Here is a 25,180-nt window from a genome sequence, read left to right as displayed (position 1 = left end):
GGCGCTAGGGGAGAATCTGTTTCCTTACTTTTTTCAGCTTCTAGAAGCCACCTTCATTCCTTGTTTTGCAGCCCCCTCCTCAAGCTTTAAGACCAAAACCAAGCATCAGATCTCCCCACCTCCCCGACTTCTGCTTCCATTGTCACATCTTCTTCTCTGACCCTCCTGCCTCCCTCTTCCATTTTATAAAGACGCTTATGGTTACACTGGGCCCATCCTGATAATTTAAGATAATCTCCCGAATTTAAGATCCTTAATCACACTGCAAAGTCCCTTTCGCCATTTAAGGTGACATACTGACAGGTTCTGGAGATTAGGACACGGACATCTTTGGAGGATGATTATTCTGTTACCACATTTGGGAATCTTAGATCAAGGGAAACTGTCACATAATTCAAAGGATCCAGTGATCTAGTCTGGGTTACCCTGACAGGCTCTGCATGCTCAGGCAGCATACAGGCAGTCAAAGGACTGGGCTCCATTTTTTTTTTTAATATTAATTTGTTTATTTGGCTGCACCAGGTCTTAGTTGTGACACGTGGGATCTTCGTTGCCGCATGCAGGATCTTCATTGTGGTGTGCAGGATCTTTTAGTTGCAGCATGTGGGATCTAGTTCCCTGAACAGGGATTGAACCCAGGCCCCTGCATTGGGAGCATGGAGTCTTAACCACTGGACCATCAGGGAAGCCCCAGGACTGGGCTTTAGATTCAAGCAGACCAAGGTTTGAATTCCAGTTCACCACTGTCAACTGAAAAAAAGTACACAACGTGAGAGTTGTGATTAAGTTTTATTGGGGGCAAAATGAAGACTATATCCCAAGAGACAGCCTCTGAGATAACTCTGAGGAACTGTTCTGAAGAAGTAAGAGGGGAGGTCAGTATATATGTGATTTTGGTGAAGGAGGATACATGCAATCAAGCACACATTTTGGTAGAGGGTTGCTGCTAGTCACAAGGAACAAATGTCTCCACTAATGATTTTAGTATTTTCCTACATACGAGAAGATGCAAGAAATGCGGCTCGTAAAATCTTACCCTAAAAATATCTTTCTGAAGGCCTCTTCTGCCAGTTTTTCCCAGAGCACAGAATGCCTCATCCCTGATCTCTTCCCCGAACTCCTTTCAGGGTGTGTTGAAGGTCAGCCACTGCAGTGGCCAGTGACTTCATTCTTGTGGTGCCAGATGGCAAGTGACAATTTTTAGTTGGCAGTGCCCGATCATGGTCATAAATTCGACCATGGTTTGGGAGGCACTTCGTGACCATTTTGTCCCAGAGTGCTCAGACATTCCTGCGCCAGGGGAGGATTTTGTCGATAGGCAACTCAATGTGCTGTTACTGGACTAGGCCCTATTAAGAGTAGCCAAAGTCTCTGGACCACAAGACAGTCTCACTAGTCTGTTATGGTACAGGAAATGATTCCCTCTTGTTGCCTTTTCCCATATCTAGAGTTACACTATTATGGTCATTGATCTGATATAGAACTATGTATCTGGTCAACTGTTTCAAGTTCACCTAGTCATCATTTTATCAAAGTCTCAGTCACACATTTGATAATGCAAAAAACAACAATTTTAGGGCTTCCCTGGTGGCACAGTGGTTAAGAATCTGCCTGCCAATGCAGGGGACATGGGTTCGAGCCCTGGTCTGGGAAGATCCCCCATGCCACGGAGCAACTAAGCCTGTGCACCACAACTACTGAGCCTGCACTCAAGAGCCCGCTAGCCACAACTACTGAGCCCATGTGCCACAGCTTCTAAAGCCTGTGCACCTCAACAAGAGAAACAATGAGTAGCCTGTGCACCGCAACGAAGAGAAGCTCCCGCTGGCCGCAACTAGAGAAAGCCTGCGAGCAGTGACGAAAACCCAACACAGCCAAAAATAAATAAATTAAATAAATAAATTTATTACAAAAAAGATTTTGTAAAACAGGCAAAATACAAATGATATAGCTAGTAGTATTAGTAAGGTTATAAATAAGAATTTAAGCCTAGAACTTCTATTAGGTGCAGCCCAGTATATCCCCAGGTCATCTGACTTAGCCTGTTCTATACCAGTTCTTACCTTTAGAGGAAATTATATATTGGTATTGTTTATAAGGTGCCCGACCCAATTTCCTACTGTTATTAGCTGGTTATCCTTAGTATGATTTAATATACTAAAGGAGCCTTTAAACTTGAGCATAGCCTGGTGTTAGCCACATAGATACATACCAGAACTGTGTGAGGTTTCCTTGTCATAAACAGGAGGTTATGGTTTTTGACTGAGATTCCGCTTGGTGTTCTGATGGAGCTTGAGTGACCCTACAAGAAAATTCATATTTATGGTCAGAGTTGGAGCAGGTATTATTAATTGGCCAGGTGAGGGATATCACCTAGTAATATCAATAGTGGCCTAAAGAGAATTATAATTTCTTTCTTCTAGAATAAATTTCCTAAGGGCTATCCAATTAGAGCCTTGGAGTGGAGAAATCCACCAAAGTAATCCAGAAGAACTGGATATAGGTAAATAGCCATAAAGCCAACAATTGGATTAACTTTAAACGCAGTATAAGATTGTGAAATACATTCGGTTCTTAAGCAAAGTTGTGAGCAATTATCAAAGTAATTGGTAGACAGGCCTGGTCCAGCATCTTGGGTCAGATGTCTATTTCAGATGTCATCTTCTCATCCTAGTCTGGAAGTTTCTCCTCTGTTTGAGTCTTGTTTTAAGGTGATTTTAAGGTCAGCACTCCTCTCTCTAGGCCAGTCCAGTGCAGGGACACTTTTGGAAACATTAATCCAAGAGTCAATTCCTTTCAGTTTCACTGTGCATGAGCTAGTTAAGAGTACCTGATAAGGGTCTTTCCATCTAGGTTGGAGATAGTCCTTTAAATGATGTATTTTCCAGTATGCATAATCCCTGGCTACAGGTCATGAGGCATCTGATCTTCATCCAAAGATAGATTACTGAGATAAACTTCAGAAACAAATTAGAGTGTCCTTTTAATAATTCAGTTAAAGTTTACAATAATATAACATAATAGCAAGGAGCTGAATCGGAAGTGAGGCTTAAGCAGTAAATACAGACCTCAATTAACAAAACTAGAATTTTTTTTTTTTTTTTTTTTTTTCCTTTGGTCAAGATTTATTTCAAGGCCTGAAAACACTGACTAATTGAAAATGGCCCTACTGCAATTTCTTATAATACATAAATACTTTATATATAAAACTTAAAAAAATGTAGACACTATTAACTAACTCCTAAACCACACACTATACGCTTTTCAAAAGCAATAGTTATTTAACAAAATGTAAGGTGACAATATCAAAGAATTTTCACACTTAATGAGGACACAATCAGTCGCAAGCTACTCAAACACAAATCTTTTTTACACTTTCCATGTTTGTTTTTAACTTTGTTTCATAGAACCACTGACAATTGAGGCTTCTTTCAAGTATAGGATTTCTAACATTAAATTACATTTTCTAAGTATTTCTTTAAAGAAGAAATGAAAAATACACATACTACACTGTTTGCCATAAATTCATACACCAAAGTCAAAACAATCCAACTGAATTTATTCCTGCTTCCCCCTTCTCCAACATTAGTTTTAGATGTTCTTCTAAATGTTATATAAACAGTTTTGTTAAAATCAGTTCTCATTTATGCAGATTAGGGGAAAATGGTTTTATAATGAGTTATCTTTAAAATTATCTTCCAGATAGCACTCTTTAGCCTTAAATTACATTGTTTACACACAACTACAACAGTCTGCATTTGCTCAGGAACATACAGTCACATTAAAAACAAATAACTCTGTATTTCATAGTTTAGGTGGCTCTTAAATAGTTTCCCTAGGGGGGAGAACAAGTATTTTGTGTTGTTTAAGAAACTGGTATATATAAATGAAATGCTAGGTGTTCATTTAAACTTTGAGGAAACCTACAGGTGAACATTTGGGTGTTTTTTCTAAAATGCTAGAGATATGCACTTAATCACTGTTCATATAGTGAAGCGATGGGATGGCAGATACAGACACAGATGAAACTCTACATTTTGTAAATGTAAAGTTGGATATTCTAAATGCAAGAACTGACACTGACAATTGTTTACAGGAAACAAAGGTTAAGAAAAATGTTGAAGAGTATCTACTCTTAAAAAGAGAGAAGTGTTATACAACACAAAAATGAGAGCTAGAGATTCGAAAAACACTCATTTTACTGTTTTAAAAGAAAAACAAAAAAATAACAGGGAGAGAGTCTAGACCAATTAGAACTGAGGCAGCTGTAACAAAAATGGAACCCAGGACAGTGATTTGAGCCCTTAAAGGAAATGACTAACTAAAATGAAATTTCATAAGTCTTCATGTCTGTAATAATATATAAATGCACAAAATATCAAAATTATGAAGTCTGGATTTTTCCCCTTAGGTTTGTAATAAACTGTCAAACCTCTGCTTAATATAGTTATTTTTATGAGCCTTCTGATTAGCAGAGCATGCTATACAGGTACATGCATGCTAGAATTTTACCATGAGAATTAATAGCTCTCATCTCAAACCAGTGACTTGCCTGTTACCCATATTTATATATATTTCATTTCCATTATAAAACACTTAAGACCTTTCTATGGTACATTTTAATCAACATATTACATAAAAAAGAATCTTGATTTTTAAAATGAACCTTTTTAGTACTGTAACATGATGGGTTTAATTGAACAGTTGGAACATAATATGGTAACTACACTGTACTGTTTAATTCACAGCTGTAGGAAAATGTTTGATTTTTAAAGTACAACCAAGATGAGACTGTAGAGTTGTGAGCAGTAAAATATTAGAAAACAGTGAATGAATAAATAAGATGCTTTTCCTTCAGTGGCCATTCATTATTTTGCTTTTAGGAACCTGGAAGAAATTGTCTTCTTTGAGTTTCAAATGTTCTGGTAAATCTAGTCGTTTCTTAGCTTCCTCAATATCACCTTGAATGGCTGAAATAAGTGACTCTAAAGAATCAAAGTTCTTTTCTGGTCTGAGGTAGCCGACAATGGCCACGTTGAGAATTTCCCCATAGAAGTCCTCTTTGAAAGTATGCATGATATGAGTTTCCATGGACTTTTTTGTATTCTTGTAGTATGGGTTCCATCCTATGCTCACCACCATCTTATGGACGTCTCCACTTCCAACACTGGCCCAACCATAATATATGCCAGTGGATACATCAGCTGGAAGATTATCTACTACTTGTTCAGGAAAGTTAGCTGTAGGGATGCCCAGCTGCTTGGAGCCGCGACCGAAGCCCCGCACCACCTGGCCGCGGCAGAAGTACGGCAGGTGCCTCATGACGCCGTCCGCTCGGGGTGCGGGCTGCGGTCCAGTATGCGCGTCCGGCGGAGCCGCCGTCGAGGCGGTGCCCGGACGCCCCGGACCAGCCGGGGGACGCGGGCGGGAGCTCCGCAGGCCGGCCGGCCGGGCGAGTGCACGGGCGTATAACTGGCCGAGCGGCGCGGACGACACACCACGGCGAGACGCTCACGCCACTGACCGAACAGACGGCGCCGGGCAACTCAGACGCTGGGTCTCCAAAACTAGAATTTGATATCCACTAAAACATAAATTTTTCTCTCTAAAATTACCCTTATTTTTACGAAATATAGACAAATTAAGATTAATTTGTTTGCATATTAAGTCTAATTTCAATAACCTTGGCCTGATTACTTAGGTAAGTGTAATTGATCATATAGGGTCTTTTATATTGGCCGTGGGGAACTTTTCATTAGGAGTCTCGGACTGAAGTTTTCTTTAAAAAAGCCCTCTCAGGGACTTCCCTGGTGGTCCAGTGGTACGAAATCTGCCTTCCAATGCAGGGGACACGGCTTTGATCCCTGGTTGGGGAACTAAGATCCCACATGCCACAGGGCAACTGAGCCTGTGCACCAAAACTACTGAGCCTGAGCGCCACAACTAGAGAGATAAAGCCCATGCACCACAACTAGAGAGAAGCCTGCATGCTGCAACGAAGACCCAGCACAGCCAAAAAAATGAAGAAAATAAATAAATAAAATAAAGTAAATGAATATTAAAAAAAAAAAAGGCCTCAAGGTCAAGGAAAGCATTGCCAAAGGCTTGTCACAGATTTTGCCTTACAGATTTGGGTGAATTACTCCCTTTTCAAGATCCCCACAATATCACCAGCCAGGAGGTTGCCTTCCTTATTTACCTGATAAGGCTACTGGGAACCTATGAGTTTCCAATTTCTGAAGGAATCAGGTAGACAGAAAAGTTAAATGTTTCAATTCTGTTTACAGAGGTACAAATTACCAAATTGCTGTAAGTCATAACTAGCTTGAGGGAAGGGTCTGCTTATGTCTGGAAAACACAGATGAAAAGCCAGTAATGTTTTAGACAGAAACCATAAAAATTATAACCACATTCATCAGTTCACTCAGTCCTATGTAACTAATCGTTTCTGTTAATAGTTTCATGAAGCCATCCGGTTTTCCACTAGAATTTTTAAATTTCTTACGCAGTTCAGCAAAATGATCTAAAAGTTACCAGAAATCTGTACTTGTCCAAAAGTCCTTGCTATGAATCTTCTTGAAGAGGAAGCATTTTTGCACAGGCATAAGTGTAAGACAATAACTGTCTATGAATGACAAAAGACTTAAGAAGGCACAGTTAAAGACCTGATTAGAATGCTATTGACAAAGAAACTTGGTTACTGCTGTGACACTTTAGGATAATAACCAGAATTATGACGGATAAATTTTACCAGGACATACCAGATTTTTAGGAATTTTAGGTAATTTCTAGACTATGTATATTAATGATATTTACCCATGCAATACAACCTAAGAAGATTTATTACTCATTTGACAATAGTTCCCATGTAATTCAACATACCAAATGAACCTAATTAGTTTAATACCTCTCTTTGGGATGTTTCAGGGAGCCCTTTGAAGCTAGCTAGAGGTCAAAGTTAGCTAGAGGTCAAAGGAACATCTTTAGAATTTGATTTGGGAACTTTGTCAAAAAATATCTAAAAGGTTTTAAAACTCTTGGTCAAATAGGATCATAGGTCACTGTGAAACAATGCTTATCCACTTAACCAAAGTGACAAAAAGATTTCAAAGGCAATTACACACAGTTATAACATATTACCAGTTAAAGGTAAAAGAAACTTTACAATCTGTTATCAAAAGTGGATCAATATTCTAAGAAAACGGTGTCATCTCAACAGAGAGAAAAACCAAATTCAGGTTTTGCACCAGCTTATTTCTAAAATTCATTTACTCATTTAAATTTATTCTATACTTAGCCAATCCTGACCATGCACAGAACTCTTTTCTCAGGACTCCTTTTCCATAAACCTTCTGTAACTTTCTGTATCCATACTAGTTTTTCCCATCCATAAACAACCAGCTGTAGAACAAAATTACCTTTTTTCCCTTAATAAAATGCAATTCCATTCCTCATACCTTCTTTTACTGAAGACACACATCCTACTTTGCTACTATATGCTGAAATGTTTCCTTTATTATTTCTAGTAGCTTTAATTACATATTTAAATTAGAATTCACAACTCTTAAAACCTTACTTTCTAGTGAAGACTAAGAAGTATGCAATTATGAACTGTTGTTTACATTTTCATTCCGGAGATTGGCAAACATAAATACCAGTAATAATTTCTAAAAAACATGTTTTTTTATAGAAAATATCTCAGTGTGGCCCCAGACATGTTTATTAATAGTCCTTAATGCCTTTAGTTTCCCTGTAAAAGGAGGCCAGTGTTCAGTACCTAAGGTTTCATTATCTTATTTTATTTGGGAATGACCTAGTCATTCAATAAACTTCCATCACTTAGCTTAATTTAGTACAACTCTAAACTTTAAAGTTGCCAAGTATCTGGAGAGAATATTTTAAAGTAGATATTCCTAAAACAATTTTCCTAAAGAGTTCACCCAAAACCTCTTTTCTCATTTACATTTAATTTAGTAATAAAACATTTCATTATACCAAGTTATTTTTCTTGTGGACAAATTTGCAACAGATATAATAAGATCTTATTTGACTTTTATTAAACCTAGGTACAATAAAAGTATACTTAATGTTGATGACTCTAAGACATGTCTGTATTAATTAAATCTACAGACAAACCTTAATACCAGGTATTAATTTAATGCTGAATATTTCCCAGTTGACATGAACTTGAAATTCATTCTGGATAGTTTCCTTTTTTATTTCTGAGAATTTTTATAAATGCTTAATTTACTTTAAGCCAATTAAGTAGAGCTCATTTACAAATTAATTTTGATAATACCATCCAAAGGTAAAGACATATGTGCCCACATGGACATATGTACAGACACAATCAGAGATCTCATCGTTTTATTTTAAAACTTAGTCATGAATCAGGTGTTACAATATAAAACTCACTACTTTGTAACAGTTAGAATAAGTCAAATTTCAAAAGGCCTCTTTCCTCCCTGTTTTTCTCCTCAGTCTCTAGAATTAGAGATGGTCTAGATAACTGTTCCTGAGAGCCCTGGTCTCAAGGCACAGGGAGAGAAAAGCATGTTCTCCTAGAAGGACCTGTTCCCTCAAGGGTCAGAATTCTGAAAAGATGTTTTATTAAGCCAGCTTTCTCTAACAACTGCATACAAAATAAAAGAGCCCATAGTGGCTATTTTCAGGGCAAAGTTTCCCTTTAATTCCAAATAAGTAAGTACTTGTAAATATAAGTTTTGTACATACATAAACCTGGCAGGGGTGTTAGTCAGAGGCTGGCTTTCTGATGCTCCTCATGTCTCTGTTTGAGAGGCTCTATATCCCATTTTAAAGTTGAATTTGTCAGGGGTAAAACTTACTAATGAAATTGTGTGATGGGCCAGTGTGCGGCTTGTGAGCTTAACTCCTCCAGGCATCACCCTAGAGTCGCTTCAGCCCTCTTATGTGGCTCAGTTTCACCCTTCAGTGGTCTAAGACCACTGTGAGTGCTCGGATCACTGAATGGCCAATTCTTATACATGATTCCTGGATGAGCAAGTCTTTTAATTAATGTGTGGATTGCCCTGTGGGACCATTGCACGGTATGAGGACTCTGCCTCCACCACTCCCATACATATCTCAGTTGCCTGAGAAAGCTCTAACTGACCAGGAGGAGTCTTGTCCCTCTTCTTTGGAGCAAAGCTCTCATGTAACATCTTCACTTTTATCCTGACAAATTCTATGAAGGCAGCCAAACTGAGGAAAAGAGTCAGATCAGCTTCTTACCAAACTACCCAGCCCAGACCGCTCAGTGTCTTTAAACTGAGCAAACCCCATTGTTTTTCAGCCAGCCCACCCCCGCACACCCCGGAAAGTTTCAACCGGGGGCCAGGTACCTGTTATACACTGCCAAATAAAACTCAGGATCATCAACCAATACAGGAGATCCAAGAACCAGGAGAGACTCACCCAAATTCGTCTGGACTCTCCAAGGAGGTGGATGGACACAAGAGGTCTCTGATACTATCAATGTTCCAGTTTCTCCCAGAGTTCAGGTAAAGGACAGAAGTCTGCTCTGCGTCCCTTCATGGTCGCCAAAACTGTCGACTGGAAAAATATGCACAACATGAGAGTTGTGAGTTAAGTTTTATTTGGGGCGAATGAGGACTATAGCCCAGAAGACAGCCTCTCAGATAACTCTGATAAACTGCTCTGAAGAGGTAAGGGTGGAAGTCAGTATATATGTGATTTTGGTGAAGAGGGATACATGCAGTCAAGCACACATTTTGGCAGAAGGTTGTTGCTACTCATGAGGAGCAGATGTCTCCATTTATGATTTTAGTGATTCTCTAGATATGAGAAGATGCAAGAAACTGGGCTCATAAAACCTTCTGAAAATATCCAACTATCTGAAGGCCTGTTCTGCCGATGTTTCCCAGAGCACAGAAGGCCTCATTCCTGATCTCTACCCTAAACTCCTTTCAGGGTGTGTTGAAGGTCAGCAACTGCAGTGGCTTGAGACTTCATTTTTGTAGTGCCCGATGGCAAGTGACAATTTTTAGTTGGAACCACACACCAGCTGGGTGAACTTGGACAAGTTGGTAATCTTTGAGAATGTTTTCTGAATTGTAAAATAGGGATAATACCTATCTCACAGGACTGTTATAAGTTTTAAATGAGAAAATATATGTAAAGCACTTCTGATGGTACCTGGAACATAGTAGACTTAATAAATGGTAATTAGGGATTTCCCTAGTGGTCCAGTGGGTAAGACTCTGCGCTCCCAATGCAGGGGGCCGGCTTCTATCCCTGGTCAGGGAACTAGACCCTGCATGCATGCTGCAACTAAAAGTCTGCATGCCGTAACTAAAGATCCCACATGCCTCAACGAAGATCCTGCGTGCCGCAGCTAAGACCCAGTGCGGCCAAAATAAATAAATGAATATATTTTTTAAAAACGGTAATTATATTAGAAAGAGTCCTGGTTAGGTTTTCAAACTTCAGAAACATACTTTCACATGGCCCCTCAGGTCTGTCGCTGGAACTGGTCATGTTGACTTGGGAAGAGTGAGAAGAGGTGACAGATATTTTGGGAAAAGACGAGTCTTTCTGGGGTTAGGGATTAATAAGGACAAACTTCAGGATTTAGGAGACATAGAACCAAGTGTCTACAGTGTTGGAAGAAGCATCGGGACTTTATTTGTTGCTGTTGTTGTTGTTTTCAAGATCCTGAAGCATTAATGGGGCAACTTTCAAAGCTTGGGGAAGAGAGAGAGAGGGAAGAAGTACAGGAAGTGAAACCTTGCAGGACCCTGTGGGGCCCTCCAAGGCATAAATCCTTTCCATGTCCCCTGTTTCTTCTCTGTAGGAAATAGTCTTCATTCAGCCTCCTTGACCTTTCCTGAGTTCCAAAGGGCAGATTCAAACAGTTGCTTATCAGGGAAGGAAGGGATTGCAGAAAGAAAGGAGGAGCAATCAGGAAACAGTAGTGCAGCATGGGGCAGGTTCCTGGTTCCTCTTCAAGGAATATACATAACAATATATGTTTGAGTTCTTCTGCAGTAACTAGGGCCCCCTCCCAGGTGGAGGATGGTAACTTCAGGCTAAGCACTAGATTCTGGGAACACCACCCTCTTACCTCACCACCAACCAATCAGAAGTCTGTACAAGGTAGAAGATAATGAAGACTCTGACCCCCTCCCCAAATGATTCTCCTTTTGAAAACTTTCATGGTCCAGCAGAATCTCTGGAGTTGGTTTTTGGACACAAGTCTGCCTTCTCCCCAGGTTGCCAGCCTCCTGAATAAAGCAACCTTTCCTTTCCAAGCAACACTTGCCTCTCAGGTATGGGTTTTTGAGTGGTGAACAGCTGAACCTGAGTTTGGTAGCAGAAGTCCATGAGGTTCAGAAGAGAGACAGCGTTCTGAAACTTCAGAAAAATGATGTGGTTTTAGTGTTTCAGTGAGTTAAATCTCTGTTTCTGAAAATAGCTATACATGTTTCTGGAGCTCAGGTGAACTTGAGGTCGACATAGCTTGAGGAAAATGGTGAGTTTCATAGGTTCTCTATAAATGATTTTTTTAAAGTGCATTCCAATTTTGTGATTAATATGGTATACTATGCATTATGGCACATCATGCTGCAAAGAATAATTTATAGTTATTGAAAAGAATTTAAACTTAACCCACCAACAGGTGTTTCATCACAAAATTCCAGGTGCATGTGGCCATAGGAATATTTTCTTCATCTTTACATTTGAAACTGTTATAATCACATTCTGAATGTTCTGATGATTTTTGAAGAGGCTGGAATAGTTTCATTTTTCTTGTTTATTTTTTAGGGGTTCCTTATTTTGCAGATATATTAGAACTGGCTTCAACAAGCAAGCAGGTATCTTACAGGATATTTGGCTAATCCACGATAGGTAAATCTGGCTTTAGCTGCACTGAGAGAGACAATGGAAATTTTGAACTACTCTTGAGTGGGGCTAGGGAGCATAAGCAGATAGGGTAGGGGATCCTTGGAGAAAAAGAACCAGGCATGGCTTTCTTGACAGAAGCCATTTTGTTACCTAAGCCTGGCCACAATGCTTGCCCTTGCACAGGTCTCAGTAATTAATGATCTTAAGGGAAGAAAAGAATGCAGAAACATTACCTGTTATTAGGCAAGAGAGGTTCTAAAGAGTCCCAGTTCTCTTTCAATGGCAAAGATTAGCCTGAAGTGCTCAGCTACCAGATCAACTGGAACCTAAGGGATAATGATGTTGATGTTTTATGAACTTCATGACTTCAATCAACTGAAGCTTGAGCTCTGTCAGTCATGAATATGCTTAAAACTTCTCCAGTTTGACAGTTCTGGGAGACACTGTTTTGGGAAAGATCCTCAGGGTTCTCCTTACTTGCTGCAAGTAATAAATCCTTCCTTCTCTCACTCTTTGATGTCATTGCATCTTTTGGCTCAACACCCACCAAGAGGCAAACCCAGTTTCTTGGTAACGGGAAGGGAAGAAAGGGCGTAAATGATGTAGAAGCTGCTCAGGAGCTGGAGCGCACAGGGCAGCAGTTCTGCTGGGGTGTGGGGGCTCCTGCTAGAGCCCTCATTGGGCTTTAATCCAGCCACACTGTTATGAAACAGGGGCTCTTTGAAGAAATTACTTGGGTCACTAAGGTCGGAGACTCATGAAGTGCCAGCATCCTCGTGTAATCCTCCCTCCCGTGACCTTGGGATCAATAGCCTAAAGACAAAGGAGGCCTCTGTGCTTCCTATCTCAGGGGCAGGAAGGGGAGCAAAATGCCTCAAGGTGGCTTACATAGCTATGTCTTAAAGCAGACTTGGAGAGAGCAGTGATTCAGAAGGAGGTAAGAAAACTTGGCGGGGGGGCAAGTCCTATCGAAACGTTTAGTGCAGTAAAGTGGTCTGAGGGGTCCACATAAGTACTAAGAACAATGATTATTTAATACAATTTTGCAACCTTAGAGCTGGAAAGGACCTCAGCAACAATCTAGTCCAAACCTTTCGCTGCCATGGAACTCTTCCTTCAAACAAAATCTTCCATAGGAGTCTAAATACAAACCCACATGAAAGCAGGATTGTTCTGGTTGGGGAAGGGTCGGGGAGGGGCTGGGCGAGGTTAGGAAAAAAAAGCTTATTCATAAGATTAGAAAAAAATTTTAAATCATCATGGAAGAAAATCTTTGAATTTATATTTTTATCATAGGCTAAAGAAAACATTGATTGTAAAGTTCCCCAAACGGACACATTAGTAATTTATAAAGTGAAGAGCCTTTGGATTTTAAGGGCATTTTTACTAAAGACATGAGAACAGGGACTCTGACTTTTAGTCTCACGGAAATGAGCCTTGGATGCAAATGTTCAGGTTTCTGGACTATGCTCTGCAGGCTTGGGGCAATGAGTCCCCAAGCCCCACCCCACCAGGTGGCGCCCGTGTTCGGCATTTCCATAACGTTTAGTTCTCTCCTCAAGGGTCAGACAGCCTGCCTCGTGTTTTGTAGGTTTAGATAATCCGACTGGCTGTTACGCTCAAGAAAACAACACTTGTGTTCTTCTGTTTTAACCTCCTTCCCTTTCACTTTCGTTCCAACTATCCAAATCCGCTTACCCTTGGTGTTGCCGAGGCATCTTAACTTTTCAGAAAAGCAAAGGGAAAACCCCCACCCATTCCAAGGAAGAAGACAGGAAGAGCCTTCTTTCCAGGGGGTCTGGTGCAGCAGGACGAAGGCTGGGAATTTGGAGACGTTTAGTTCAGGCTTTGCCAAACACAGATCTCCTCTGGCCTCACTTTCCTCATCCTTAAAATGGCTCTGAGCCCTACCATCCGTGGCATCCCATTGCAGGGGAGTCAGACATACCTCAGCTTAAATTCCGGATCCTAGTTAAATCTATATAAAAGAGGGATGTCATCTAGTATGGTTACCGAGGTTAAATGAAAAGATTCGTGGCGCCGGTGGTGTCACAAAATGGGTTTATTATTATTGGTTTCCTCTGTTAACTCATTACCCTCCGGAGGGACGCCCCTCAGTGGAGAAGTCTGAGAAATTACCCATGTCTTTCGTTCTCATTTTATTCATATTCAAGGGAGGTTTTAGAACTCTAGGCTGCAACTTGCTAAGAGATAGCTAGCTGACCGTGAGGTGCCGGCTGCCACTTCTGAGGCAGAAATCGGGGGCTGCTATTTCACAAACACCCCGTCAGGGCCCTTCTACCTCCCCAGCCGCGGCCCTCAGGCCTCGGCCAGCGACCAGAGAACCTCAGGCGGCGGGTTCCCAGCCTCCCGCCTCCCACCTTCCAGGGCCAGCGAGAGCTTCCGAGACACGCGCCGCTCAGTGGGGAGTGGCCTCGGCCCCGCCCCTGTGCGTGGCCACATTGTTGCGCCGAGGCGTTTCAAGGGGCGTGTCGCGGTTGCTAGGCGACCACACCACTCCCCTTCCCGCCCCTGCTGCTCCTCTGGCAGTTGTCGACCCCAGCCAGTCCCGAGCGGACGCGCTGGGAGCTGCACTGTGTGGAAGAGAGTTAACGAGGAAACGTCGCGGCCCGGGAGGCAGCCGCCCCAGCTCAGGTGGACGCTGCTCGCCTGACCGTCCAAACGCCGCCCCTCCCTCCGGGGGGTCCGGAGCTAACGGATGGGAGGCACAGCTCGCGGGCCCGGGCGGAAAGATGCGGGGCCGCCAAGAGTCGGACTCCCGCCCCAGCCGCGGAGGTAACGGCGCCGGGGGATAACGCGCTGGGGCTCCCGAAGGAGCCGCTGCAGCTGGCAGGCGAGGTCGGGGGGCGTGGATGGACTGGGCTGGAGGTTGAGCGAGCCCCCAAGCAGTAAGGACGAGGGAAGGGGTCTGACTCCCTCTCCGGGACTGGCCCACCCTCTTCCTCTCCATCAGCTCCCCTGCCCCCAGCCCAGCGCGGGAGTGGGCTAGAAAGGAGTTAGGCAAAGAAGAATTCCCACCCTGGGGATTATTTCTGAAGTCCTACATCAGGTGTATATGGTAGGAACTCGGAGAAGCTGGGATGTTTTTGGTGGGGCTTTTTAGCAAACTGGGGGACACAGGGAGCAATACCTTTTCCAATAAGCCCTGTTGCTCAGAGCAGATAACCAAGGGCTTTGCCGTGAGGGGTGTAGGTGAGGGGCTCTGCCGAGTAGGACTTTTTGTGGATCGTGTTTTGAGAGATTCTCCACCTTTCATAGGATTTTACACCTTAATGGAGAGTAGGGACCACCTGCCCACTTCATTTGCATGGAGACTACCTTTGGGTAATTTCCTTTGGCTATTTATAGGAAATCTCGTAGGTCTTCAGTCTGTCTTTTTCTTTGTAAATGTGGACGTCTGTCCCATTTTGTTTGTTTTATTCATGCTGTTGGCAAAGAATCAGTCACATCCAGAATTTTTGGTTCTTGTCAATGAAGCAGTTCCCGTTAAAGGTATAATTTTATCAGAATGTAAGCATGTTTTTTAAAAAGAGAACATTCCAAAAATAATTTGTAGTGGGTTTTCTGTTTGGTTTTTGTTTTTCGTTTTTTTTTCTCTTTGTACTCCTATAACACATCGATTAAGAAAACTCTAGAATTTTACAAAACAGTTTTTATAAGCCACTAAAATATTCCAGCATAGTTTTAAAGATTAAAAAAAATTCTTCCCTTGCAGCTGGCTCATTATCATTGTATTCATAGTATATCATGTAACAATGATACAATGAAATGCTGATGTGTGTTACTGGGAAATCCATGTTCTTGGTGGCAGATGAAATACATTATTCAGAGCCATCTTGTGGATTAAATAAATCCTCTCCGTCTTTTGTGTTCCCTTACAGCGGTGGAGGGAGGCACAGCGTTAAAGAGCAGAGAAATTATCATTTGGCATTTAGCTTCCACCATCCACCCGAAAATTAAGTGGGTAAAGATGTGAAATCCAGTACGTTTTGTAATTTAGAGAATCCCTATAGTATTTGCTGTAGAATTCACTGTAGTTTTCTACAAGTTAGATAGATGTTAAGTAGGAAAATAAATAAATAAATATAGAGAAAGCCCTAAGAAGGCCTTTTATTTCTTGCTTGTGAGACCCAGAAGTGCGTAGACTGGAACTATTCTTCCCTTTACAACATGTGGCCAACGGCTCAGAGAGGAAGGTAGAGTAGCCAGTGGTAGAGCTGAGATTAGAATCCAAGTCTCCGACTTGAAAATACAGTTCTCTGTCTGTTTGTTTGTTCTGGTTAGCTTTTAGGCTTCAGATTTCAACTAGCCTTCATTTTCAAGTAGTAAGTTAAATGAGATTCTTTTGATGGTCCCTATTGTTAACAACATTCAGAAAGTAAGACGTATTTTAACAATTTCAAACTATAAACCTAGAAATGCTGTCCTTTCTTTAAAAATAAAAAAAGGAGGAAAAGTTGGGTTTCCTCCCTTCCTCTGCCAAATACCCCTGTGGTGTGTATTCAGTGCCAAAATGCAGTGTGGACATTTGTTTGTATTAATTATTCTTTGTAGCAGATATGAAGCAGTTAAAGGGTGTTTTGGAAATACAAATTTATATACTTCAGTTACTGACAGATTTTATCTGTAATCCTTTCAACTAGATTGGATGATTTTGTCTATGATAGTGTCGTGATAATAGATGAAACCAAAGGCTCACCCTGTTCAAATGCACTCTGCAATCCTTCTGAACCACCTCTACCCAGAAGACTAAATGTAAGTAAATGAAGTAATTCTTTGAGCTCTAATGGGCCTGGAAAGGAGGAAGTGCTACTTTAAATGGTCAAGGTACAGTTACATGTCACTGGTAACCCAGGCTCTTTTTTACTCACTTTTGGTTTCTCTTGACTTTGAAATAACAATTTCTGTGGTCCAAGTTCAGCTTTTCAGAATGATTTTGATTTGGAGCCCACCTATTCCTTTCAATCACTGGGGTAAATAGGGAAAAAAACGACATGCTACTTTTATCTAGATAGTGTTTGTTTGTTTGTTTGTTTTTTTGCGGTACGCGGGCCTCTCACCGTTGTGGCCGTTGTGGCCTCTCCTGTTGCGGAGCACAGGCTCCGGACGCGCAGGCTCAGCGGCCATGGCTGACGGGCCCAGCCACTCCGCGGCATGTGTGATCTTCCCGGACCGGGACACGAACCCGTGTCCCCTGCATCGGCAGGCGGACTGTCAACCACTGCGCCACCAGGGAAGCCCTAGATAGTGGTTATTTTTTTTGATAGAATGATATGTACAGTATATTATGATGGCTCATTTTAACAAGAACAAGAAACAGAAAATACCTCTGAACTTACAGATCTGCAGATTTTTCCTGCACGGTAGAAATGCAGTCCTAGCTTATTAGTATGCTTAAGAGAACCATTTTTTTTTTTTTTTTTTTTCTTTTTGCTGTATGCGGGCCTCTCACTGTTGTGGCCTCTCCCGTTGCGGAGCACAGGCTCCGGATGCGCAGGCCCAGTGGCCATGGCTCACGGGCCCAGCCGCTCCGCGGCATATGGGATCCTCCCAGACCGGGGCACGAACCCGTATCCCCTGCATCGGCAGGCGGACTCTCAACCACTGCGCCACCAGGGAGGCCCAAAGAGAACCATTTTATAGATCATAAATGAAACTTGAGCAATGCATTTTGGTTTCGATGCATTTAATCATTTTGGAGCTTGCAGACATTTAGCTTTTGACACCGTTTTATGTTTAAGAGAATAAATTAATTCCCATTCCCTCGGCACTCATAGAGAGGTAGGGAGAGCAGGGTTTTGGACAAGTTCCATGACAGGGAGAATCTATCCTGTGACTTTAAAATTTGCTGCATATATCATCAACGAACAAACTGAATAATTGAGTAGACTAATTTATCAATAATTCTCCTTCATATTTCTGTTTAAGACCTAAAATTATTTCTATGTAAAACACTGCTTGCATTTTTCATAGTCCTTCCCAACGCTTTGTCAGCTTTTGCCATTAAAAATCAACCCCTTCACTACTTTCAAGGCTAATAATATTACAAGATACGGGCTACATATATTTGGAAGGCTGGTCACCCTATTTTTAATCTCCTTTCCAAAGTGCAGTAAGTTTCCATTCTCCACAAGCTTATTGTTTTTAATATGTAAAAACCTCTAAGAGCTCCAGAACCACCTATATACTCGTGTGTTGACTATCAGATTTCGTGGTTACTTGCTGACAATTAGCACATCTCTCTGGGAAACTTTTACAGTCCGTCATCATGTGACTTAAACTCCATTTTAACTTTACTTCAGAGTTGGCCAGTGCTAATCACCATATAGTAGGGCAATTAAATTGTATGTTTCAGGATCAAAATGAATTTTTTTACTGTGTGGTATTCAGAGTAACACAGCTTGCAAAACACAAGATTTTAGATTCTAAAACAATGCTGTCTTTGCAAATTTTGCTGAAAAAAGTGCTTTTGACCTCTTAGTAACACTTATAGTTCATTATGCCATGACTCCATTGCGAGACGCTATTGCTCATTTCACAAAGAGCTTTGGCTTCCTTGTTTATCCAAGATGCCCTTACATTCTTGTTGTAAACTATAAATCATCTGCTCATAGGCTTTTATTGGGTTAGCTTTGTGTTGCAGAGATTTAGGGTCGAGAACGAGGGAGGGGGTGGTGTTTTATATCTGGACGAGAAGGATATTCCTTTTCTGAATTTCTCAACAAGATCTTTAAGACTTGACTAACGCAGTTGAAGATTCTATTTGAAATGTCAAGAGTGCTCCAAATTGATCAGCTCGGTGCTTTGTGACCACCTAGAGGGGTGGGATAGGGAGGATGGGAGACGCAAGAGGGAGGAGATATGGGGACATATGTATATGTATGGCTGATTCGCTTTGTTATAAAGCAGAAACTAACCCACCATTGTAAAGCAATTATACTCCAATACAGGGGTGTTAAAAAAAAAAAGAGCGCTCCAAATTAACAATGTACATGAAGCATTCTTAAATAAAACATGATTAATCTGGCATTATTTGACTCTCTGGATATAATTACATAGTTAAAATATTTGAAGTCGATTGCAGACATTGGTCAGTTATTGTGATTATCACCCTAGACTAGAAATATATAGTGTTTTGTAACTACTTTAATATGTGTGAAAATTCTAGTTTCTCCTAGAACAATGGAAGGAAGATTTTATTTATAGCACAGCAGACTTGATACATAATTGATTCAGAGCAGTATTTGAGTTATTACAGGAAAGGAAAGAAAGCTAAGGCGAGAACCCCTCCCTGTGTGGAAAAATTTCTTTCTGGAATTCTTCAGATTCATTGGAGGTTCAAACCTTGACAGTCCACAGGGGACTAGACCTGAAGTGTCTTGTTCTGTTCTGCAAGCCACACTTGCAGAGAGATATACCGTGCAGCCCATAACGTGTTGAGAACGTGAATAGGATATAGTAAGGCAGCCTGACCCAGGCTGTGTGAGGTGGAGGATGTGATGGGGATGATGAGCCTCGAGAAAAAATGGTGAAGGCAGGACAGCCCCTTTTAGGTATCTGAAGGGCTTTAACATGGAAATTTGGACCCTCCTGTGTAGTTCCAGAGGGCAAAATAAGACTTAATTTGCAGAGAGAGAGATTTAGGCTCACTTTAAGGAAAAACCATGAGTCAGGAAATCCAAATGACATCCTTAATCTTATTGTAATAGTTCTGTGGAAGTTAAATCTCTGTTCTTATTAACATTCTGTACCTGAGAGCCTCTCTTTACCACAAACAGAAATGAATACCTCCAGAGCCAGCACAGCCTTAACATGTAGGTAGAGTAGGTGAAATGCCCAGGGGTGGATCCTGGACCACAAATACCTTTCCTACCAGCTTGTCATTGATGACCGCGGGTCCTAGAGAGTCATTCCCTTGGGTTAAGGCATTGCTCTTTTTAAAGGTCAAATATGTCTGGAGAGATAACCCATTAAATTGCATGGCAAGTTGAAAGGAGGTTTTATGTTGGGGAGAAAGTGGATGAGGTGTTTCCATGCATCCTAAGGGAAGGCTGATTGTGCAGGCCTTCACGGAGCAGAAGGCATAGTTAATGCCAGATGTCTGGTGGAGGGAGTCTGGAACTGCAGAGGAAGGCACCACAGAGAGAAAAGATAAGCTGAAAGGGGAAAGGGAGGGTGTATTGGAGTTTAAACAATATATTGAGAATTTTGCCTAACTGTTACCAGTGTTTTTAACATGTTTTATAGTTTCTGAGGGTCTTTCACATATATTATTAATTATAATTTGATTCACACAACATCCTGCAAGGAGGTATTATTATCCACATTTTAAAGATAAAGAAATTGAGGCTAAGAAACTGGGCTAAAGGTTAAGCCTACCCTGGGACCTACAGTTTTTGAGCAGTGTAGCCAGGACCCCAACCTAGGCCTTCTGACTTCACATTTCTTCAGAATGTGTCCCCAGGATTTTAGCAGTAAATATTTAGATGCATTTAGGTTAGGTAGTAAAAATTTAAGGAAAACTGGTTTAGATGCATGCAAATATTTGGTTTTGTTATGTAAATCTACCTAAAACCAAATAATTATAATTCCCTAGTTCAGCCAAACCTATCTCCTAATAGATTGTAGTGCCTTGAGGTAACCTGTTTTTTGGCACTTTTATAATTGTGAACAATTAGTGCTCATGTGAATGTTAGATGGATGGATGAGACCTTTTTTTTCCATCCCTAAAAACAGGAATGGTTATTTGACTTAATTGCTGATAAACAAAATGTTGCATTATATTTACATCTTAGCAAGGTATTTAGGTTCTGTCTGCCCGCCTGTGTTTTATTTTCTTGACTAGTGATAGTTCTCTATTTTGGTATCAGAGACCTCTCCTGGTCCGTATCTTGCCTCTTTATTGAGAAACTCAATGCCAAAGTATGGCTACCGTTGTACTGGCTGCTTTGCTTGTATGTAAGATGGTGCAGTGCCTCATTTTTGTAACTGTAGTACTATATAAATGTTTAAATTGATTAAATGACCTAAAAGAAGCAGGCAGGAACTAATGTCGTGCTTTTATAACTAAATTAGGGGCTGTCTAAAGTTTGCCAACACTTAATTTTTTTCATCCCTTTTTTGTTTTTTATATTTACATCTTTTATATTTTTATTTATATAGGTGATGGGTCAGGTGTTGTTTGCTTAGGTTATATTAAAATTCTCTTTTTTAAATGGTTGGCCACTTTGGATCATTACCTTATAATTTGTGTTATATTTTAAGAGATCATAAATATAGCTCAGAGCTTCTCTGGAATTATCTACCCCTGATCATAGAGGCTCTCAATCATACAGATCAGGGGTAAAGTTCATCAGGGTCTGTTTAGAAAAATAGTTGTTCTTTGAAGTATCCCAGCCTTTTTTTTTAAAACAACAGTTTTTAGCACTTTTTTTCTTCTTTCCTTCTAGCACATTCTTATATTTTTCTTAGTATTTTTTTTAGCGTTTGGCTTTTTCATTGTCTTTCCCTCCATCGAGTTTCACAGAATGTTATTTCATTTCAGAGGTATTTAATAAGTAGAGTTTTCTTCTGTAGGTTATTGTTCCTTGCAGGAAAAGGTGATGCCAAATCAAGTAAAAAGAGTTGTATGCCTTTGTCACGTAGGCGTTTGCTGAGGGAGACTAGTGTATGTGTCTATGAGCAAGGGAGGGAGAGAGAAAGGAGACTCTTTGTCTTTAGGAGAGTTTTACAAGAAGCACCCTGGGGCCTTAGATCCTCACTGCTATTCATCAGATACTTAAAGAATTGGCCTCGGTGATCTCAAGAGTTCTCTCTGGATTAGAAATTTTGTGATTCAATGAACTGAGATAGAAAGATGCGATCATTTATTTGGGGACCCAGGAGTAGATGATGAGGCCTTGGTTGATTCCAGGCCAAGGTCAACATTCAGCCCTACTGGAGAATAGTACAGGCACTAGGAGAAGCTGGTACCAGGTTATGTTAATGTTCTGGACCCAGATTCAGAAGACCTGGGGATCACGTCCTGCCTCTGTCCCTTTATCATTTACAGAACACTTTAATGTGTATTCATTTGCTCCTGGTACATGCCCTTAAGATTTGGGAAGATACTTGAAACAGTTTGTGAACAATATAGGACAGTATATATATAACAAGGGCCAGATTATGTGGTAGACTCGAAAAGCTGCAGTTAAGATGTGAGTGGAGCCATAGTTAGTATGGGCTTGGAGTAGTTCTAAGTGGAAGAGGGAGGACTAGCATTGGGCTTTGAAAGAGCGTAGGATTTGAGTGGATGGGGTGAAAAGATTCTCGGTAGGAAGACATACCAGTTAGAAGGAATCTAGCATGTTTCGGGTATGGTAAGATGACCGTCTTGTTTTGAACAAAGGGAGGCCTATGTAGTGGGGCTGGGGTGGCCACAGCTGTCAGGGAACCTAAGGATTAACATAACACGAGTTTCTAGAGACTCCTGCTTTTCTTATCTCACTTTTGGGCCTTTTAACTACACAACTGGCATGTTTTGTTGTTTTGTTCAGTCAGGGGGACGATTCTTTCGTTCTTCCACCGTTTTTAGTGACTTTAACATAGATTCACTTCTCTTTGCCGTAGATCATCACTGAGCATTTAACAAGAGATCCTACTCAGTGCTTCCTGAATGGAGGTGAGATGAAGGTAGAACAACTATTTCAAGAATCTGGCAACAGAAGATCTGATACTTTTCAGTCAGATGGCATCAACGACTCTGAAAAATGCTCTCCTACAGTTTCTCAGGGTAAAAGTTCAGATCGTGTGAATACAGTAAAATCAAGCAGTTCATCCAAAGCATCCAAAGTGTTGCCTCTGACTCCAGAACAAGCACTGAAGCAGTATAAACACCACCTCACTGCTTATGAGAAGCTGGAAATCATCAATTATCCAGAAATTTACTTTGTGGGTCCAAATGCCAAAAAAAGACATGGAGTTATCGGTGGTCCCAATAATGGGGGTTATGATGATGCAGATGGGGCCTACATTCACGTGCCTCGAGACCATCTAGCTTATCGATATGAGGTGCTGAAAATTATTGGCAAGGGCAGTTTTGGGCAGGTAGCCCGGGTCTATGATCACAAACTTCGACAGTACGTGGCCCTGAAGATGGTACGCAATGAAAAGCACTTCCATCGCCAAGCAGCCGAGGAGATCCGGATTTTGGAGCATCTTAAAAAGCGGGATAAAACCGGTAGCATGAACGTTATTCATATGCTGGAAAGTTTCACGTTCCGGAACCATGTTTGCATGGCCTTTGAGTTACTGAGCGTAGACCTCTATGAGCTCATGAAAAAAAACAAGTTCCAGGGTTTTAGTATCCAGTTGGTTCGCAAGTTTGCTCAATCCATCTTGCAATCCTTGGATGCTCTCCACAGAAACAAGATCATTCACTGTGACCTGAAGCCAGAAAACATTCTCCTGAAACACTATGGGCACAGTGCGACTAAGGTCATTGACTTTGGGTCCAGCTGTTTTGAGTACCGGAAGCTTTACACCTATATCCAGTCTCGGTTCTACAGAGCTCCAGAGATCATCTTAGGAAGCCGCTACAGCACGTCCATTGACATGTGGAGTTTTGGCTGCATCCTTGCAGAACTTTTAACAGGACATCCTCTCTTCCCTGGAGAGGATGAAGGAGACCAGCTGGCCTGTATGATGGAGCTTCTAGGGATGCCACCACCAAAACTCCTGGAGCAATCCAAACGTGCCAAGTACTTTATTAACTCCAGGGGCCTACCTCGCTACTGTTTTGTGACCAGTCGGGCAGATGGGAGGGTTGTGCTTGTGGGAGGTCATTCACGGAGGGGTAAGAAGCGGGGTCCCCCAGGCAGCAAAGACTGGCGGACAGCACTGAAGGGGTGTGATGATTACTTCTTCATAGACTTTTTGAAAAGGTGTCTTACCTGGGACCCCTCTGCCCGCCTGACCCCAGCTCAAGCACTAAGACACCCTTGGATTAGCAAGTCTGTGCCCAGACCTCTCACCATTGAAAAGGTGTCAGGCAAAAGGGCAGTAAATCCTGCAAATGCTTTCCAGGGCCTGGGTTCTAAGCTGCGTCCAGTTGTAGGAATAGCCAATAAGCTTAAAGCTAACTTAATGTCAGAAACCAGTGGTGGTATACGTCTGTGCACTGTATTGCCAAAACTGATTAGCTAATGGACAGCTGGTGTGCTCAGAGATGATATGTAGGTATTTTTAATTATCTTGCAAACCTGAAAATGGAAAAAAAGAAACAACACCAAGCCCATTAATGGATATGTTTTTGGTAGACTAGATATCTTTTTTTTTAACAAGGCAAAGCATTTTTATATGACTGTAAAAGAACTCTTGAAGGGCTAATTACCTAACCAGCTTGTATTGGCCATCCTGGGATACATAGTAAAAGACTTTTTATAAGTCAGTGCATCTTTTGTTATTATTGTCAGGTGTTCACCAACCTGTGTATTATTCTGTGGGTTTAAATCCTTTTCTCTCAAGGTAGACGATATACCAGAAAATATATCCTGAACGTTCACTTCTAGTCTCCCTCGGCATCTGTTCCAGAGGCTTAATTTGGGACATGGCCGTAGTTATAGATGAGAGTGAAAACTAGATCTCTCGTGCCAGCAGCCTGTCCTGTGGGCTTATGCTAGGTGAAAGGGCTCACAGCAGAGTATGGGGTCGGGGAAGCTCCGGCAAGCTGTGGGTCCCCTAGAAAAGTCTCATCAGTGCTTCCAAGTGGCTCGTTTCTCTGCCCTTCAATTCTGTGATGCATGGTGTTTTTATTGTATGTTGTCGTTATTATTTTTATTTATTATTTTGCCACTGGTTTGTTTCCCGGGCACTCGAAGCATTTTACAGACATCTTACCACTTCACAAAGTACTGGCTTTAAAACAAGTCATATGCATCCCTCCTCCCATGTCCAAGGAAGATAAAGAAGTTCTTGGCCCCAAATGACCCAGAACGTTAAAGGTAGAATCAGCCTGCAAACTGCAGTTCTGCATTTCCATGGACTCTTTCCTTATAAAAGTGATTGCTATCACATAACCCTAACTACAGCTTCATTGCTTTCGCTCCTCTTTCCAGCTATCTGCCACCTTGATGTGCCACAATTTTCTCACTTTCAGTTTAAACCGAAGACTATTCCGTAGACTGGGAGTGAGCTTCAGATATAAGAAGAAAATCCAGAAACTGGTGGTAATCCATTTCATTTTTTCTTCACTTCAACGTCCTTTCTTTTTCTCTGCTAAGATTTAAACAGGGAG

The 25,180-nt window shown here is 41.4% G+C and overlaps 2 protein-coding genes across 2 annotated transcripts; one reads left to right on the top strand and one right to left on the bottom strand.

Moving 5' to 3' along the window:
* Positions 1 to 3,589: 3,589 nt before the first annotated feature.
* On the bottom strand, positions 3,590 to 5,493 carry LOC309799582 (riboflavin kinase). The gene has a single exon (XM_082612895.1). It carries the CDS (start codon positions 5,320 to 5,322, stop codon positions 4,855 to 4,857), a length of 468 nt encoding a protein of 155 aa, XP_082469021.1. The 5' UTR covers positions 5,323 to 5,493; the 3' UTR covers positions 3,590 to 4,854.
* A 9,021-nt stretch (positions 5,494 to 14,514) lies between these two features.
* On the top strand, positions 14,515 to 24,436 carry LOC309799033 (dual specificity tyrosine-phosphorylation-regulated kinase 3-like). The gene is made up of 3 exons (XM_082612035.1): positions 14,515 to 14,682; positions 16,551 to 16,662; positions 22,516 to 24,436. Exons 1-3 carry the CDS (start codon positions 14,606 to 14,608, stop codon positions 24,088 to 24,090), a joined length of 1,764 nt encoding a protein of 587 aa, XP_082468161.1. The 5' UTR covers positions 14,515 to 14,605; the 3' UTR covers positions 24,091 to 24,436.
* Positions 24,437 to 25,180: the final 744 nt, after the last annotated feature.

The sequence above is a fragment of the Mesoplodon mirus genome (genome assembly GCF_964341445.2).
Source record: "Mesoplodon mirus genome assembly, chromosome: 3".
Lineage (NCBI taxonomy): Eukaryota > Metazoa > Chordata > Mammalia > Artiodactyla > Ziphiidae > Mesoplodon > Mesoplodon mirus.
This window is presented reverse-complemented; position numbering and strand designations above follow the sequence as displayed.